A 21,285-nucleotide genomic window follows, 5' to 3' on the forward strand; every position below is an offset into this window, starting at 1 on the left:
GACAATTACGCGCAAGCGAATTATTGAAATAAATTTGAACCATATGTTAGTATCGAAATGACCTAGTTTGTGTCGGGTGCACGTTTAACCCAATCTCTCTCTCATATTGTCCTATTAGCTGACTGTATGGCGTATGGACGTTAAACCCCATTTCAATTCATCAAACAAATATCTGAATTATATCAACAATTAAAGACCGTAAAGCGAGATGTTCCAAGAAAATATGTCACATCTGGTGTAGAAAAGAAGGACATGTCTGTTAGATATTATTACAATAAATAACAAGATATACTGACCTGTCTAACCCATTCTTTCTTGGTACTAGCTATTTCATCATATGTATTGGCCATCATAGCAATTAACATATTGATTAATAATAGGGTCACCAATAACATATAAACCACAAACACTGTCTATAAAATATAATACAAACACAATCTATAAACCACAAACACTATCTATAAAATATAATACAAACACTATCTATAAAATATACTACAAACACTATCGATAAAATATAATACAAACACCTATACACACTATCTATAAAATATACACACACTGTACAAACACTATAAATACTATCTATAAAAAACAATATACACACAACAAGCATTCTTTAAAACTGTGACGCAGTTGAGCTCGTCCTACCGTTGAGTTCTCCTACCGTTGAGCTCATCCTACCGGTGTTGGCCAGTCTCCTCATGTCAAGGTCAAGGTTGCAGGACGAACCTTTGATTGCTAAATTCGATCAAGAGTAGGAGGAAACTCGGTTTCGGGGCAAAATAGATACTACACTAACCGAATGTTAGTCTAAAACTACCCTATGTTAGTCTGAAATAGATACAAGGCTAATTGTTTGTTAGTCTAAAATAACAAGTAGTTTCGATTGTCATTTTTAGGATATTTAATTTTAAAGTTAACAAATTATATGGGGCGGTTGGTCTAATCCACTTAATATCGAGGCAATCCGGGAGTAATGAAAGTTGATTATGCATAAATTTCGAAGAAAACATGTAAAGTTAAAAATAAGTTCTGTAATGAGCAGATTTTGCGCTTACATAATGCACCTATACTTATATCATTTAAAAATAACCGATGTTCAGTTTCGATGACTTTAGGAAATGAAGCTATGTATGTTATTGTTTATATTGTTATTGAACGAATTTGAGATGTAATAAAAAAAACTGTGACTTTTTTTCCTGTGTTTTTTTTACCTAGGCAAAATTGAGGGAAATTTTGCCCGGATAGCGTCACTACGTCACAAGGGATCTTTACGTGCACACCAATGTGTACACGGGGACCTCTGTTTTTCACCTTCCGAACGACTAGACAGCTGCCCTTGTCAGACCCTTCGTCCTGCATTACTGACAAGGGGAAATCTGAATGGACTTTCGGCCAATGCAGGAATCGAACATCCGACCCCAGGCTAGAGAGCCAGCGTCTTACCCACTTAGTCACCGTGACTCCCTCGATGACTTTAGGATGCTTTGGTATAATATTGTTACTTTACCTTTCCAATGGCTTCGTGTTTCGAATCTTTAAAAGTTCCGAAAATATCTTCAAACTTTCCTACAGACATGATGAACATGCCCATGTGGGCTTCCAGGAATGTCCGGAACTGATTGTCAGTCTGGGTACGTCTAAATACCAAAAACATGGCTGAAATATAAATAAGTACAAAAAATATAAACTAAAAAACCCCCATTCAAACATAATTTACTTAAAGATTTTAGCACTAATAGAATCCTTTAAAAAATACAATATTGTCAAAGTTTAATCTCGAATAGAGAAGTCAAAAATGGCTCAATTTATTTAAAAAGTTCTATTTATGTATGTAACAAGAGTGTCGACAATTGCCTTTAAAGAAATTGATTGGCCCTTTTCCTAAAACCCGTTTGCATCCTAGTCGTGCCGCCGCTGTCCAGTTGAAAAGTTCCCGCCATTGTACACTGTATGGCGAATGCCCGTCTTCATGATCCCAGTCGGATAGTAGGACTTCAAACCCCATTTCGCAATTTATACCACCTTTATGTAGTATGTAGAATCCCTTTTCACCAATCTATAAAAAAGGTAACTCTAATATTTACCTTGTGCGAAACCAATCACAAAAATGGCGTAAATTATCACAAAACGTACTAAATCCCTTTCAATCATTTTATAAACCATGACAACATACGGGCCCATTAATTTGAAACCCCTGGAAAAATACAGATTAACGAAATCATTAATTACACGTTCTGAAAAAAAAAGGATTATAAAATTGTTAGCGTAAACGAGATTAAACAATTAAATACTTAACTAGATTTAAAACAAATACAGATAAGTTAAAAAAAAAGAATAAACAGATTAAAAAAAAAACAATCAGAAATAAAAAAAAATAAAACAGAATAAAAATCAAATTAAAAACAACAACCAGATTAAAAAACAAAAACAACAAATTTTTTAAAAACAGATTTAACAGAAAAAAAAGAAAATGAAATGAAATGAAATGGGGTTTAACGTCCTACTGTTCTGCTCCTATACTGGGCTAATGGATTAAAAAATATAGATTAAAAAAGGTACAGATTAAAAAATTACAGACTACAAAAAAACAGATTATTTAAAAATAAACAGATTTATAAAAATAAAATGAAAGAAAAAAGATTAAGAGACAGACTATATAATAAAGATTAAATAAGAAAAAAATAATTAAAAATATACAGATAAAGAATCGATAAAAAACAAAAACGAACGAAATTAAAAAAAAATAAAATAAAAAAGAATATCAAAAAAGATTTAAAAAATAGGAACCAGAATTAAAAAAAAATAAAGCTCGTAATTTAAATAATATCGTGAAATATTTGTTTAACTTACTGGCAGAGGAAGAGAAAATATGTGGTGGTCAGGAGAATGCTAAAAACTGCGGCACAATCTTCAACAAGAGGTTGACAGGAAAACCGTAGTGGTAACAACACAACGACCACCATCAAGCAAGCAAATAAAAATAAGCCTTTTACTGGTACGTTTCTCTGTAAGATAAAGTGTGATGCAGTGATAACGGGTTTCACTGGCGATCTTTAAGACTAAACTGGGTAAAAAAAATGGGTGGAATGGGGTTTAACTATCTACTTGAATGTTCGTTAATAAAGACGAACATACGCCATACAGTGTGTTATGGTGGGCAGCGATTGACTTCATAAATCTTTTTAAAAAGCAGGCCAACTTTATACGTGAACATGTTTTGTTATAGCATCAAAATGACTAGACGTTGTTTCTTGCCCAGTCCTCAGTACTTTACAACTACACAGTGGTTTCTCGGACAACACCGTTATAGAGAGAGATGTGATGAAATGGGGTTTAATATCCTACTGTTCTGCCCCTATACTGGGCTAATGAAGGCGGGCATACGCCATACAGTGTGCTATGAGGGAAATTTTGCCCGGGCAGCGGCACTATCGCCTACTCTTATATCGAATTCCACGTTAGAGAGAGGGGGGGGGGGGCGAGAAGAGAGAGAGAGAGACAAATGGGGTTTAACGTCCACTCGACACAAACTAGGTCATTTCGGGACTAACATATGATTTAATTTTATTTCAATAATTCGCTTGCGCGTAGAGGTCTTTAGCAGTGGGGTTGGACAGGCGACCCTACTCCTTGTCACGTACAACAGGGGATTCGAAACCACGCCAGTCGACTCAATGACAGACTATGATACAGCGCGCGAACGCTAACCATTCAGCCATCCAACCCCGCCGGTAAGATTGGAACCACGACACTTGGTTTAATGACACCCCAACCCGACCACACCCCTACCCGACCCGACCACACACCCACCCAACCCGACCACACCCCTACCCGACCCGACCACAAACCCACCCAACCCGACCACACCCCTACCCGACCGACCCGACCACACACCCACCCAACCCGACCACACCCACCCAACCCGACCACACCCCTACCCGACCCGACCACACACCCACCCGTAAATAAAAAAAGAAATAAACAAATCCATTCGTTATTTAACTGACCAGTGATCTGCCGAATCCAGCGAGTGTTTGATGTTTAATTCTGTATATAGCTATTATCAGATACAGCAACGCTGACAACCATACTAATATCTCTAGGACGATCCGTACCTACAAAATAAATAATATACGTAATCTTCTAGGACGATCCGTACCTACACAATAAATAATACACGTAATCTTCTAGGACGATCCGTATCTACAAAATTAATACCCGTAATCTTCTAGGACGATCCGAATCTATGAAATAAATAATACACGTAATCTTCTAGGACGATCCGAATCTATGAAATAAATAATATAAATGTATCATATTGATGCATTCTTCTAGACACTGGGTTAATGGCCATTATATTCCTGCATCAAGCTTCGGCGTCATACTTTGACAGTGTACAAAGGGGACGAGGGAGGGGGACAGAAATGGTGACACTGTCAGCAATCATTTCAGTGGGCCTTCCAATTGGGGCACCAAACATAACCTATGTGGCTTATTTATATTTAATTTGAACAACCAGTCTATGTCAGTTGTTTTACATATTTCAAATGTTTTCCATTCTCACTTAGTATTAGACCCTATACTTTGAGTCTTGTGGGCATGCGACCAACCCCGGCCATCATCACATCTCTTACCCACATGAGGATGTCAGTGGTAGTAGCAGTAAAAACCACCGAGGTTCGGGCATCCTATCATGTTTCTTGTAACGTGGATTGAAACGAAATGGGATTAAACGTACTACTGTTCAACTTCTACAGCGTTAATGAAGACGGGAACATTGTGCTATGAGGGATATTGTGGTAGGACAACGGCGCTACCCCCTACCCTTATATCGAAAAACTATACGTTCTACGGTGGCTAGTTGGTTAAGACGCTGGTTCGCTAGCCTGGAGGTCGGGTGTTCGATCCCTGCATTGGCCGAGAAAGTTCATCGGATTTTACGACGTGGTTTCCCCTTGTCAGTGGTGCACCTGTCTAGTCCTTCAGATGAGACAAAAAAACGAGGTCCCGTGTATACATTGGAATGCACGTAAAATATCCCTTGGCAGTTGGAATTCGATATAAGAGTAGGCGATAGTGCCGCTGCCCTGGCAAAATTTCCCTCATGGCACACTGTATGGCGTACGCCCGTCTTCATTAGCCCAGTTCAGATCAGAACAGTAGGACGTTAAACCCAATTTCATTTCATTTCTATACGTTCTCCCTTGTCAGGCCCCCGTCCTACACTGACAAAGGAAGACCCCGTCGGAAAATCCAGATGAGCCTTCTCGGTCGACACAGGGATTGAGCACGAGACCTTCAGACTATCGAGCCCCCGTAGACTCTTCTAATATATTGTAACGTATACACACGAGACCGACCAATGACTTGCATAGCGAGCATTCCTTATGAATGACTTACAATACTCACGGTGTCTTTGTTTCTATAAGGTTGTTATAAATGTGTTACAATACTCACCGTGTCTTTGGTTCTATAAGGTTTATAAAGATAACATGAGTTGACGGATATATTGATCTCAGATCGATTACAATAATCCGAATTGACTGGCACCGTCCTATCGATACAATAATCCTTCCCTGGTCTTAATCCGATGGCAACCGCTGCCATCACATAGTATATCACAAACAGCACACATCTCATATAAAACCTGAAATGAAAATCCAAATGAAATCGGGGTTAACGTCCTACTGTTACGCTGGGGTAATGAAGACATGCCACACAGTGGCATTTTGTACGGGCATAGGGCAAAATAATAGTAATATAGTTCATTGATTTTAATATACAGGAGAACTGCACAATAAACCACAGACAGAACCAACATGTGCTGCTATCCAATATAACAAAAAAAAACCAGATATAATCGATAGTTTTGAGAAATTGTATAAATTGACTTACTCGGGTCGAATATATATTTTCCATTTATCGATCAGCATATTCTTGACCAATCCATCTATCATATTAATATGTGATTGTTCTTTCTGGAAATATTTATTTTATTATCAATATGTGATTGTTCTTTCTGGAAATATTTATTTTATTATTATAGATACCAGATGGTGTTATATATCAAACAACATTCTACGTCCTATCAGTTATATCAACGCATGTGCATCGGTATTTCCTGTGGGAGTGGGGGTAACCGGGGTACCCGGCACGAGGCTCCGAAAGCGCCGCTATCACCAAGCCAGGTATCGAAACCGAAACCACAACCAACCCCGACCCTCCCCCAAACCATTTCTACACCTACCATAATGCAACCGAAGAATAGAATTAAAACTTTGTCTTGGGTTGGTCCAAAAATGTTGTTCAGTAAGAGTATGACAGTCCACCACGACTATCTCTAGTCTATGTTCGATTTGTGCGCGTTAGACCATAAGGTCTGCCATTGATGATTTCCTGCTTGCACGTAACAGGGTCGCCCGTCCCACCTCATGGCTGTTCTCTTGGTCCTCCAGTTTCCTCCTACAGCTGAAGGTCACTACGCGCAAACGAATTATTGAAATAATATTTAGACATGTTTTAGTCCCAAAATAACGTATTTGTGTCGAGTTGACGTTAAATCCCAATCTTCACTCTTTACCGACTGGGCTAATAAAGACGTGCATATGGAGTGTGCTTTGGGGGAAATGTTGCAGAGCTAAGGCCTGTCAGTTGTTCCTTTACGAGTACACACAACTTGGTTTTTGCCAACCACTCGAACTACTAGACACTGATCTTGCCAGTGCTCCGTCCAGCACCATTGACAAAGGGAAACATGGCGGGGAATCCTTGAAGGTAAGGGATCTCTGCTAGTTTTAATAAACGTTTATTCTGGTAGAGTGTATCTCTATACCAACAGATTGATTATATTATAGATGTTGTCAATGACGACGGAGATCAATTTCCTTACCCCATAAACAATCAGATTGAGAGCTGAATTGTGGTTAATTTTGCCACTCTTTGAGATAGTGTCAAAATCTTCTAGAGTATAGCCAGCACACAAAACATCCCCAAATCTCCAGAACTCTGTTCTCTCTAACTCCAGAATTGATTCAAACATCTGAAACATACAAAAACTCTGTTGTCTCTATCTCTAGAAAACATTCTAACATACAAACATCTGAAACATACAAAACTCTATTCTGGCTATCTCTAGGATAGATTCAAACATCTGAAACATATAAAACCTCTGTTGTCTCTATCTCTAGAAAACATTCTAACATACAAACATCTGAAACATACAAAACTCTATTCTGGCTATCTCTAGGATAGATTCAAACATCTGAAACATATAAAACCTCTGTTGTCTCTATCTCTAGAAAACATTCTAACATACAAACATCTGAAACATACAAAACTCTATTCTGGCTATCTCTAGGATAGATTCAAACATCTGAAACATATAAAACCGCTGTTGTCTCTATCTCTATAGGACAGATTTAAACATCTGAAACATGCACAAACTCTTATTCCAGAATGGATTCAAACACATAAAACATGCACAAATTCTGTGCTCTTTAACTCCAGAACAGATTCAAACATACAAAATTTACTTAATTTTGAAGAAAAGCAAATCCTAAATATGGTCTGAAGAGGATACATTTTCAATTCATCATACGTTTGTAAATACTGTACGGAACTGAACCATATTTGGACTGATATACCTAATATGGATTCAACGTTCTTAATATGGTAGTTTACATGTGATTTCCTTTAAATTATATCAAATTACTGTCATTGTTCTTTAGATACACCAGAAGAATTAATAATTAACCAACCTCCTTTCTAGCTAGCTTTGCTGCCAGTGTTAACGGTGTTAATCCTTGCTTGTTTTTAATGTTCAGATCTGCACCTTCATCCATTAAACGTTGAAGCAATTCCTGAAAACAAATACCAATAATTAAAATTAATAAGTTCAAGCGAACTCGTCATCTTGGAGTTGTGATATTAGAAGAAGAAGAAGAAGAAGAAGAAGAAAACGATATCTAGAAGAACAACATGAACAAGAAGAACACCAAGAACAAGATGAAGTTGAACAAGAAGATAAGTTGAGGTTGAGCTTGGGTACCACTTCCTGGTACAAAAAGTATTAGACGTGGAATGGTGGGCATGTGGATAGAAAAATAAATATAACAATCTTTGCTTGAGGGTAAAAACAATTTTAATTAGATTTTATACTTAAGTTTAGACACCGGAGAAAAAACATAGCTGGGCTATACATATTTGGAAGGGGGTGGGTATTGGCTGGGGCATACATATTGAGAAGGGAGTGTATTACCTGGGGTATACATCTTTGGACGGGGGGTGGGTATTGGCTGGGGCATACATATTGAGAAGCGGGTGGGTGGGGGTGGGGCGTGGCTACGATAAATAGCTGGGCTATACATATTTGGAAGGAGGTGGGTATTGGCTGGGGCATACATATTGAGAAGGGAGTGTATTACCTGGGGTATACATCTTTGGACGGGGGGGGGGGTATTAGCTGGGGCATACATATTTAGAAGCGGGTGGGTGGGGGTGGGGTGTGGCTACGAGAAATGTCTATTGATTTGGATAAATGACGTTTAAACGTAATAAAATCCCTACAGTAGAAATTGTATGACGTATGTACTTCTTCATTAGACAAGTCGGGGCTCACTGTATTGCCTTATGCCCTTCTTCATAAGACCAGTCGGGGCACACGGTATCACGTAAGTCCAACTTCATTGGGCTATATTTGCCTTTCAATGCGGAATAATGTGCATTATATGTCCAGCCACAATTTCCCTTATTATAATACACTCCATTGTATTACCCGTCTTCATTAGACCAGTCGGTGTAAAGTGAGGAATATTGTGCTTTTACAGATATCATTTCATTATTGATGTTACCTTTTTATCGTGTATAACGGCCATATGTAATACCGTATTACCATTAGAATCTTGTAAGTTAATCAAAGGTGGTTCGTCGGGTTTCTTCGTTTCTCGATCTTTCTCTAGAATCCATGAAATATAATCTGGATTGTCGGAACCTGATCTTCGTTTGTCTGAATCTGAACATGGTTTATGTAAACTTACAGCAAAACTGAGAGGATATTCTCCGAAGTACGCGTTGCTGAAAAAATAAAAATAAAAAAATTAAAAAAATACACACGTAAAACAGCGAAATAATTTAGTGCCTACTTATCATATTACAAACAATTTAATATTTTATTCAAAACAGGATAATGTCATAAAAAGACAGGCTTAAAATCAAACCATTATGACATTATAGAAAAATACCCTCAAAATAAAATCATTATACCATTAAAGAAAGATGCAGTTAAAACCAAACCATTATGACATTACAGAATCCTGTGTAACTTTGTTAAAATATATCGTGAACATATAAACTGTGTAACGCTACATGTAACTGTGTAACGTTAACATCAAACCAAGATCACGCCAAAAAAAAGATACGGTTAAAATCAAAACCGTGTAACGTTATGAAAATATACCGTTAACATCAAACCATGAAAACGTCAAAAACAAAGATACGGCTAAAATCAAAACCGTGTAGCGTAATGAAAATATACCGTATACCGTTAACATCAAAACGATATGAAAATATGACGTTATGAAAATATATCGTTAACATCAAAACACGATCACGTCAAAAGCAGAGATACGGTTAAATTCAAAACCGTGTAACGCTATGAAAATATACCGTTAACATATCAAACCACGATCACGTCAAAAACAAAGATAGGGTTAAAATTAGGATGACGTTTATTAAATATACCGTTTTAAAAAATCATAACCGGGTAATGTTATAAACAGTTGATTAATCTTAACCAAAACAGACAAGTTTACCATAAAACACGATAATGTCAAAATCATATTAGTTTAACATCAAAGTCAAAAAACAAGATCTAGCTAAAACCAAAACAATATAACGTTAAAGCGGTACACCTTTGAAACCAAAACAATATACGTTAAAGCGGTACACCTTTGAAACCAAAACAATATAAAGTTAAAGCGGTACACCTTTGAAACCAAAACAATATAACGTTAAAGTGGTACACTATTGAAAGTGAGAGTGAAATGAAATGGGGTTTAACCTCCTATTGTTCTGCTCCGACTGGGCTAATGAAGACGGGCATCGTGCACACCAATGTATACACGGGCCCTCGGGTTTTCTCCCCATCCGAACAACTAAACAGCTGTCCGCGAAACCGCGTCGGAAAATCCCGATAAACTTTCTCGGGTAATGCAGAGTTCGAACACGTGACCTCCAGACTAGCGAGTAATGCAGAGTTCGAACACGTGACCTCCAGACTAGCGAGTAATGCAGAGTTCGAACACGCGACCTTCAGACTAGCGAGTAATGCAGAGTTCGAACACGCGACCTCCAGACTAGCGAGTAATGCAGAGTTCGAACACGCGACCTCCAGACTAGCGAGTAATGCAGAGTTCGAACACGCGACCTCCAGACTAGCGAGTAATGCAGAGTTCGAACACGCGACCTCCAGACTAGCGAGTAATGCAGAGTTCGAACACGTGACCTCCAGACTAGCGAGTAATGCAGAGTTCGAACACGTGACCTCCAGACTAGCGAGTAATGCAGAGTTCGAACACGTGATCTCCAGACTAGCGAGTAATGCAGAGTTCGAACACGTGACCTCCAGACTAGCGAGTAATGCAGAGTTCGAACACGCGACCTCCAGGCTAGCGAGCTAAAACAGTATAACGTTAAAGTGATAAACCATTGAAATCAACATTATAAAAAATGTAAATCTAAGTCCAGGGGTCTAATTCATGAAAACTTAAATCAAAATATTTCAAGAATCCTGAACTTTCATTGGCCAAGAGCTAGAATTTGTCCTAGGATTTTGAATCTTAAATATTGAAACGTCTGCATCCGTTTTTGAATTTGAGTTTTGAATTTCAACCAATGAAACAGTTGCATCCGTTTAAGTTTTAGTGAATGTCGCCCCTGTGGTTGGTACTCACCCCTTATAGTCTGTTTTTGTCGAGACCTTGACCCATTCATTAGGTGGATCATCAGTTAGGGATTTTTTCTGATCTTCAGGAAAGAAGAATCGTCCACAAGCTCGGGCTCGACAATCAGCGCCTTTATCTAAAACAAACTTCACCATTTCACTATCTTCATTTGCAATGGCCATATGTAGTACATTCTCGCCTGTTGTTTAGAAATACGAAAACCTAGTAAGCATCCACATGTTTTAAGAATCACACTACCACTACAAATGAAATTAAATTATATAATATTCAAATTACTAAATTAAATTGGTATGCAACATATACAATTATCTTCGCAAATGGTCAAAATATTTATTTTTTTTAGGTTGGTACAGTCCACGATGAGTAGCGGTTGGGGATTAGTCCCGGGTCCAGGATGAGTAGCGGTTGGGGATTAGCTCTAGGTCTAAGATGAGTAACGGTTGGGGATTAGCTCCAAGTAAAGGATGAGTAGCGGTTGTGGGTTAGCTTCGGATTCAAGATGAGTAGCGGTTGGGGATTAGCTCCGAGTCAAGGATGAGTAATGGTTGGGGATTAGCTCTGGGTCTAAGATGAATAGCGGCTGGGGATTAGCTTCGGATCCAAGCTGAATAACAGTTGGGGATTAGCTCCGAGTCTAACATGAGTAGCGGTTGGGGATTGGCTCTGGGTCGAAGATGAGTAGCGGTTGGGGATTAGCTCCGAGTCAAGGATGAGTAGCGGTTGGGGATTAGCTCTGGGTCGAAGATGAGTAGCGGTTGGGGATTAGCTCTGGGTCGAAGATGAGTAGCGGTTGGGGATTAGCTCCGAGTCAAGGATGAGTAGTGGTTGGGGATTAGCTCTGGATCCAAGATGAATAGCAGTTGGGGATTAGCTCTGGATCCAAGATGAATAGCAGTTGGGGATTAGCCCCGGGTCCATAAAGTGCTGGTGCTGTAGTTTACCGTAGTATTCGTCACCATTGTAGATATCTTTCACCAGATTGGGGTAAATGTCCATTAAACGTTTGGCCAGTTCTCTGTGAGTCTGGGTTGGGTTCAAGAAACACAGGTGAAGGATTGTCTCGCCTACCGTACCACGTTCGTCCAAATTCCAACATACTTCACGTTTAACCGAATCTGGAAAATCAACAAAATAATAAATTAGAGAGAGAGAGAGAGAGAGAGAGAGTGAGAGATGGGGTTTAATGTCCACTCGACACAAACTAGGTCATTTCGGGACGAACACATGGTTTAATTTTATTTCAATCATTCGCTTGCGCGTAGGGATCTTTAGCAGGGGGAGGAAACCGGAGAACCAGGAGAAAACCCACGAGGTTGAACAGGCGACCCTACTCCTTGTCACGTACAACCGGGGAATCGAAACCTGACTCAATGACAGACCGTATGATACAGTGCGCGTGCTAACCATTCGGCCATCTACCCCCCCCCCCCCCTAATAAATGAGAAGATCCACACTTAATAGGGTATCTGTAAAGAAATAAAGAGATGACCTTAAAGCGATAATTTCATATTTTTAAGTTATACTTCTAAAATGTATTAAAATAAAGCCTTAAAATAGATGGTATCTACAGTCTTACCTTGTTAAAGAATAATCCTATTAATCCTATAATTCACTATTGCCAGTTGAGAAATTAACAAAAAAATCATTTTCAACTTCAAATTCAAACGTTTGAAAATAGCTATTTCATGGGTGGAATAGAAAAACAAGGGAGGTAATTTTGTTATTATTTCCGGGAGTGAATGATTTTTAAGTGTGAGAAAGATAACTTATGATCGTATAATAATGAGTTGACAACCTATTGAGCAAAAGACATAGAAATAGTTATGTTTTGACTTTCTTAGAAAATATGAAATTCTCGCTTTAAACGTATCACCAAAGCAATTCGATTCTGGGGTGGGGTGGGGTATTTCTGTCTCATCAGTCAAGTTATGTGCACTACAAATTTTTAGATAGGACTCAAGATCTGTGCTCCATGTCAGACGTCCATGTATACTACAAGTTATTACATATGACTTTACTACGAAAAACCGAGGTCCCGTGTACATATTGGCGTGCACGTAAAAGATCCCTTGGCAGTTGGAATCCGATATAAGAATAGGCCGTAGTGCCGCTGTCCGGGCAAAATTTCCCTTATAGCACACTGAATGACGTATGTCCGTCTTCGTTAGCCCAGGTTAGGAGTAGAACAGTAGGATGTTAAACTCCATTTCATTTCATTTCATTTCATTTACGTTATTCATGTCAGGCTTCATTCTAGATAACAAGGCTATGGTTTCTGTTTCAAATATATGCATGTAAATAAAATGAGTAGGTCCAGAGAGGGGATAACTCTAGACACACTCTAACATCATATATCGTTAACATCAAAACAAGATCACGTCATAAGCAAAGATACGGCTAAAATCGAAACCGTGTAACGCTATGAAAATATACCGTTAACATATCAAACCACGATCACGTCAAAAGCAGAGATACGGTTAAAATCAAAACCGTGTAACGCTATGAAAATATACCGTTAACATATCAAACCACGACCACGTCAAAAACAAAGATAGGGTTAAAATTAGGTTGACGTTAATTAAATATATCGTTAAAATCATAACCGGGTAATGTTATAAACCAAAACAGACAAATTTAATTTACGTTCTATTTCGTTTCGTTTTTTATAGTTCAAAATTTCGTTTTACTTGTCTTTATTACATTAGGATCTGGATTAGTTGTTATAAAACTTGCGTTCTGGATGGCGTGAGGGATTAGATAATGAAATTACTAAATTACTAATCCATATATCAAACCAACATAAGCTTTTACCCTCTTTTCCTCTTGTATTATTAAGATGTATGAATTAGGAAAGAGCTTGGTCATAATTTGGTATTATTTTTCTTGTTTTATCCCCATCTATGTAATTTATTGATTATACAAATGTGAAAATTTTAACCCTGTCTCTTAAAGGAGGTAAATCGCTAATATTTGGGTCCTAGAAATTGACGCAAATGTGTCGCAACGCAAATAATAATGTAATATGAATGTATATAAACTGATTTACATTCAACCGTTTCTGTTTTTGCATTAATTTCTAATCAGTTATGTTCGATGAAATACGCCATAAGTCTCAATCGAATGACAATCTCTAGCATCTGGTTATCCCAGTCTACACCGATAGTATTTATTGTCATGCTCTCCAGATAAGAATATGGCGTCACCGTTTGACATGACTTGTGGAATATGTCTAGCCTCGTTCTTCAAGTCTCTTGTTAGAAATGGCGCTGAAACGCATTATGGTAAACGGTTCGTATACCAATGGTAAAATGGGGGGGGGGGTTGTCTTACATATTGGATATCAGAATGCAATCTTTTCGTGGTAATTTACAAATTATTCGTGTTGTCAATCTGGAAGACTTTGGATGATATTGAGTTAGAGACTTAGCTACTTTAAGTCGTCATCGACTGACATCTACTTTTTACTTTTATGCGTCTATATGCATTAATGTTTTAAAACTTGTGTATGCATGGTGACACGTTAATAAAATATATTTTATCTTGTTTTACGTATTTGTGCCTAGCGGTTCGGATCAGACACAAACCGTGGCACCGTTACCCTACAAATTTATTAGCGGTTAGTCCTTAATAAACTAAGTAAGCTGTCAGAGAGAGAGAGAGAGAGAGAGAGAGAGAAAGAGAGAGAGAGAGAGTAGGTCATTTCGGGACTGCCCTGACATATGGTTTAATTTTATTTCAATAATTCGCTTGCGCTAGGGGTCTTTAGCAGTAGGAGTAAACCGGAGGACCCATAGCAAACCTACGGCGTTGGACGGGCGATCCTACTCCTTGCCACGTACAACCGGGAAATCGAAACCACCCCAGTTGACTCAGTGGCCGACTTTATGACACAACGCACACCATTCGGCCATCCAACCCCCCAAGATGTCAACGATGCCTTAAATCAAATTTTATTCTAATTTACAAACCTTGTGGTGTTGTTTTTTTGGTGGCATGATGGCTGTCTTCGCGTAATATTTTTTTTCTCTGGGCTTTCCTATATTCGATTAGTTTGGATATAGCTACAAATCTTCCGCCTCCATCCGCGTACAGATATTTCTGTATTTTTTTTATTTCGTTGTCTAACGTAGAATAATCGTGGTTGCATGAAGCCAGTTTCATTAATTCTATCAGTTCTCCTCCACCTTTCATATCCACCAATTCATACAGTGGTCTTTCTTGACCTTGTTTTTTTACGTTAAACGACACCGACTGCGCCATCTTGGTAATACTACGAATCACACCCTATTAACTAATAAATAATAAAAATAACAAATGACACACTATTAACTAATAAAACATAAAAATAACAAATGACACACTAATAAAGGGACAATAACACTCTTGCTGGCTTGACAGCTCCAGAAAATAAAAAATAGCCTTATTCTAAGTACTAGATGTGTTAGTGTCCTACCTGTTGTGTAAATTATCCATTAAATCCTATTTTGCTTGTCCAGAGGGTTCAAAAATATTTTTAAATCCAAGTCACATTTGAAAAGCTTTACATCAGGCTTTTCAAATAATTTAATTGAATTTTTCCAATTTTTTAAATTAGATGTGTTAAGAGGAAATTTGTATCATTAATTAATTGGAATATTGTAAAATAGTACAATTTGTTGACCAGAATAAAGATTGGGACATATTATTCAGTTACAACAAGAGTGGTATTGAGCCTTTAGCTAATAAACAATAAAAATAACAAATGACACACTATTGACTAAAAAACAATAAAAATAACAAATGACACACTATTGACTAATAAACAATAAAAATAACAAATCACGCCCTAGTAACTTTTAAAATCTAATAGTCGAAAAACACACCGTTTTAACTGAGAAATTAGAAACCGCACCCTATTAATTCACAAAATTTAAATAAACAGATTTTTGTGTTTTGGTGTGTGTCACGTGATGAGTTCTGTATTAGTATTATGTTTTAAGCTGTGTAATCATTTCATGGTTGAGTGAATCAACCCTTTGTCTTATAGTACACCTGCACAATGTACATGTACGTATATAAACTTTTTATACATTACACAGTATACATTATACATGTAGAAAGTGTTTAGTATCTACAAATTAATGACAACATTTACACAGAGAGAGAAGGAGAGAAATGGGGTTTAACGTCCACTCAACACAAACTAGGTCCTTTTGGGACTGACATATGGTTTAATTTTATTTCAATAATTCGCTTGCGCTTAGGGGTCTTTAGCAGTGGGAGGAAACCGGAGGACCCGGAGAAAACCCACGAGGCTGGACAGGCGACACTACTCCTTGTCACGTACAGCCACGCCAGTTGACTCAGTGACAGGCCTTATGATACAGCGCGCACGTGCTAACCATTCGGCCATCCAAACCCCCTTTGTATGTGAGAAAAAACTGACATAGCCAACAGAGAATTCCCACTATTTTAGGCAGGGTTCGGTGACTGAGCGGTGTAATACGTGCGCTTTAGATCATAAGATCTGTGGGTGAATCACGTGATGAGTTGTAGGATTGTTTTACCAACCTCGTAGGTTTTCTCCGGGTCCTCCAGTTTTTTACAATTACTTAAGAAACTTACACACAAGCGAATTATTGAAATAAAATGTTTGTTCCGACCTAGTTAGTGTCATTTATTTAAATCGAAGCCATAATATTATTTCTGACAAATATTTCACGAATTTGACTGATAACCTAATTCCGGATGTGAATGTGTGTTTAAATCATCACTCCAATGGAACGACATTAAAAACTGCACTGTACAATATCAAGCAGCGGTTCGGATCAGACACAAACCGTGGCACCGTTACCCTACAAATTTATTAGCGGTTAGTCCTTAATAAACTAAGTAAGCTGTACTGCACTGTACAATACCAAGCAGCGGTGTTCGGTTGTCGAGACTTGTAAATTTTATACCCACCGTCCCGCTTCCCCACTCTTTAAGTCTTGCTATAGCTATTGACATCTATTAATGTACCTGTGTTTACACCTGTATTTTACTCTCCGTCCTAACTCTTAAGATCTATATAATTTAGCATACCTGTATTTACCTGTATTTACATCTACCTGTATTCTACTCTGCCCTACCTGTATATATTCTATACAGTTATTATAAGGAGTTTATTATTTGTGTCACGTTCTATAAATAGAACCACGAGACAGGTGTACCATGTAAACATGGTTATTGTAAAGTTATTCTTATATAATCAACGTGTATCTTGGCTTTAACGTCTCGTCAACACGAGACTTCGGTGAGGTTGAGACTTACACAATATTATATATATATCAATGGTTACATGAAACCTGGTTTAACGTCCTACTGTTCTGCTCCGACTGGGCTAATGAAGACGAGCATACAGTGTGCTATGAGGGAAATTTTGCCCGGGCAGCAGCACTACGCAGGGGCACTACGCGGGCTAATCTAATAGGGTTTAACGAAATGAAATGAAATGGGGTGTAACGTCTTCCTGTTCTGCTCCGACTGGGCTAATGAAGACGGGCATACGCCATATAGTGTGCTATGGGGGAAATTTTGCCCGGGCAGCCGCACTACTGCCTACTCTTATATCGAATTCCAACTGTCAAGGGATCTTTTATGTACACGGGACCTCGGTTTTTCGTCCCATCCGAACGATTAGACAACTGTCTTTGCCAGGCCCTCCGTCCTGCATCCCTGATAAGTGGCAACCACGCTGGAAAATCTGGATGAACTTTCTCGGCCAGTGCAGTGATGGAACAGCGTCATACCCACTTAGCCACCGTGCCCCCCCCCCCCCACCCATCGGGTTTAACATCTTAATTTCCTACTCAGAATGAAGACGTACAGCCACCATACAGCGTGCTATGTATGGAATTTTGCCCGGACAGCGGCGCTACGATCTACTCTTATAACAAATTCCCACTGTTAAGGGTTCTATTACGTACACCAAAATGAGTCCACGCACCACGGGTTTTTTTTTTGTACCATCTGAAATACATATATATAATTTAATTTAAATACATATTCTACAAACCTCAAACAGAGTATCAGACTTCTACAAGTTTCCTTGATTATTTGATTAAACCAGGAATTGATTAAATATAACACAGTTAATCACACCCACATTATAGATATATCATAGTCACACTGTATTACAAACCCGGGGCAGAACACACTTACGACTCTCGCACATTCACTTGATTTGATAGCACTTGATGTGTTATTTATTGCTGGTAATGTTCCCTGTGTTGTGTGTGGTGTACACGGGTTTGTTTTCGACTGGTTTCCGTCTGTTTTTATGTTGTGGTGTTCTTCTGCAGTTATTATTAATTATAACCGTTAAACACTAAATTTAAACACTAAATTTAACACAGTCACAGTAAAACACTATATACCTTAAATCATACACAGTCACAGTAAAACACTATATACCTTAAATCATACACAGTCACAGTAAAACACTATATACGTTAAATCTAACACGGTCACGGTAAAACACTATATACGTTAAATCTAACACGGTCACAGTTAAACATTATATACGTTAACTCTAACACGGTCACGGTAAAACACTATACACGTTAAATCTAACACAGTCATAGTCAATCACTATACCAGTTTATATTGTGTTTACTAAATATATTAACACGGTCACAGTTAAACACTATCTATTTTAAATGTAAATTTATTAAATATAAAACGTGAAATCTATATTGACTGAAGTTATTAAATAGCCGTGTTGTATATACATGTGTTTAACCTGGGTATACATTTCATAGATATTGTATTATATTGAATAAGTTTAGTACGCGTTCAAACGTTACAGTTTGTGATGTATGCAGTTTATTTAGAGTCAACTGGGTCAGGGCGTCCTGTTAAAGAGACAACCCGGCTAGAATAAAGTTAATGCTGAATGTAATGAATAACGTATTGAGCATTGGCGGTGTCAGACGGGGGAAGGGGGCGGCGGGCGGGATTCTCGCATGAACTTTAATTGAGGCAGGTGTGACTTTTTATTCGAAGCTAGTGATACCCATGCCCTAACTGGTCGCCATATCCAACGGTTAGTACACTGTTTGTAATGCGGGCCTGTTACAAACAAAAAATAATAATTAATCCTTTTCAATTGTATTAAATGGTAGCATAGTAAGTAGTGTTTTCGAGTAAAAGCGTCGATTTAGGAATTAAAATGTCTGTCAACTAGCTTAGTGTCTGTTCTTAAGCAGAGCTAACTGTAGACAGACAGTGTTAGTTTAGTATGCACCGGATTCAATAAACTTCAAGAGAAATATTTGAAGAGCAGCGGGGAAGAATGATCTAAGTCACTTTTTCAGCAAACCCTAGTTAATGGCGCAATCTGCTAGCAAATTGTATGAGCTTTCTGTAGAACAATCAATTTCAGGTAAAAACGATCGGAGTCACATCGAACCAAGGCCCTTCTGAAATGACCCCCGGACAAACGTCCATCCTTCTCTTTCTTTGATCTTAATTTGACTGAAAAGTTGAAGTCAGTTGTTGTACTGGTAATTATGATTCGTATTAAACATCATTTTGAAGTTGTAATTAAACACACTCGTTGTTCTGTTCGCGTCAAGCATTCTCGTCCAAAAGTCTGTTTTGCCTTTCATGCGAAAAGACAAAAATGTGACTTAGATCGTTCTTCCCCTGGACTCTTCATTTATTATCCATCCATTTCTTTGCGTTTGAAAGCTGAATCTCCCATTATCTAAAACAAAATCTCGCCTGCATTAATGTCGTGAATGTTCCAACGAATGTCCCTTAGTCAAGCAGAGGAGTGATTGTGGCGACGCTTAGAGCCCCGTGAGTGGCATTGGAGGTTTGTAATATTTGTGAACATTCCAACATGACAGAGAGACAAATGACGTTTAACATCCACTCGACATAAACTAGGTCATTTCGGGACTAGCACATGGTTCAATTTTATTTCAATAATTCGCTTGCGCTTTAGCTGTGGAAGCAGTGAGAGAAAACCGGAGAACCAGGAAAAAACCCACGAGGTTTGACAGGCAACCCTACTACTTGTCACGTCAGTTGACTCAATGACCGACCTTATGATACTGCACGCACACGCTAACCATTCGGCCATCCGCTCCACCCCAGCCCCTCAATGAGACGTGATATATAAACCTAGTGAATGGTATCTATAAAGCTAATTGTTGTTATCAGAGTCTCTCACCATTATCAAGCAATAAGCACCCTCGCCGGCCATCCACCCCCCCCCCCCCCCGTAAAATCCAATGTAAAATGAAACGAAATGAAAAGAAATGGGGTTTAACGTCCTACTGTTCTGCTCCGAAACTGGGCTAATGAAGACGCCATACAGTGTGCTACGAGGGAAATTTTGCCCGAACAGCGGCGCTACGGCCTACTCTTGTATCGAATTCCAACTGCCAAGGGATCTTTTACGTGCACGTCAATGTTTACACGGGACCTCGGTTTTTCGTCCCATCCGAACGCCTAGACAGCTGTCCTTGTCAGGCCCTCCGTCCTGCATCTTACACACTTAGCCACCGTGATCGCCACAATCCAATGTAATGTCTCTTCAATTTTGCTATGAGTTGTCTATAATACTATTGTTGACTACTATTCATAGTTTGTATATACTACCATTGATAGATTAACATTAAGCCTATTAACATCTAACCCAGGGATTATATTCAAATCAATGCCAAATCGGAATGTCACGCTCACTCGCGTTAAGGGACATAACTCGTGTATGAAATTTGGTTGCAGACCACCAATAATTTCCCCGATTTTCGGCCGATTTTCACTAAATACTGATAAAGAATGGAGGCAGACCGCCATTAATTTCCCCATGGACTTCAATGTTAATTCTGGCCTCTTTGCCCACCTCCAAGTTTTCCCCAAATTTTCGTTGGACTGAATACTTTTCACTACAGACAGGAACAATTGGTCATGTCTTTGCATTAAAATTTGTATGAAGTTGACCACCAAAATTTTGAGATATACAAACTTGAAGAATCATACTAAAAAACATGTAACTATTCACCGTACATATCACCGTAACCAACTTGATAACTCTGTTATCCTTCCGCCTTAAAATTATGAATATTTACCAAAACCTGGCAGAAAATGTTAATTCAAACCCTCTTCGTCCATTCTAGACCAAAAAATCAACAAAAATGGGCATGGAAAAGATGAAAAAAGAGACAGATAGGGCATTGATATAAATAGATGAACTACGAGTAGCGAGATGGCGAAATTTAATGATGGTCTGCCTCCATTTGTGTTGATAAGAACAAAAACTATGTTTTCATTGTATCATTGTATTTTG

General features: G+C 38.4%; 1 protein-coding gene across 1 annotated transcript; it reads right to left on the minus strand.

Annotated features, from left to right (window-relative positions):
* Positions 1-438: 438 nt before the first annotated feature.
* On the minus strand, positions 439-18,562 carry LOC126817001 (transient receptor potential cation channel subfamily V member 6). The gene is made up of 11 exons (XM_056099922.1): positions 18,004-18,562; positions 14,936-15,258; positions 11,909-12,082; positions 10,956-11,145; positions 8,856-9,078; positions 7,764-7,865; positions 6,896-7,045; positions 5,902-5,984; positions 5,464-5,653; positions 4,126-4,165; positions 439-458 (listed from the first exon to the last, which is right to left on the minus strand). The coding sequence occupies exons 2-11, from the start codon at positions 15,225-15,227 to the stop codon at positions 439-441; spliced, it is 1,464 nt and encodes a 487-aa protein (XP_055955897.1). The 5' UTR covers positions 15,228-15,258; positions 18,004-18,562.
* Positions 18,563-21,285: the final 2,723 nt, after the last annotated feature.

Source organism: Patella vulgata, chromosome 3, assembly GCF_932274485.2.
Source record: "Patella vulgata chromosome 3, xgPatVulg1.2, whole genome shotgun sequence".
Taxonomy (NCBI): Eukaryota; Metazoa; Mollusca; class Gastropoda; family Patellidae; genus Patella; species Patella vulgata.

Coding starts and splice junctions, on each gene's coding strand:
- LOC126817001 (XM_056099922.1), bottom strand. CDS start 15,227: ATGGCGCAGTCGGTGTCGTTTAACGTAAAAAAACAAGGTCAAGAAAGA. Junction 5,985..6,895: donor TCAATCTGATTGTTTATGGG/GTAAGGAAATTG, acceptor AAATATTTCCAG/AAAGAACAATCACATATTAA. Junction 4,166..5,463: donor CTTATAGAACCAAAGACACG/GTGAGTATTGTA, acceptor TTTATTGTGTAG/GTACGGATCGTCCTAGAAGA.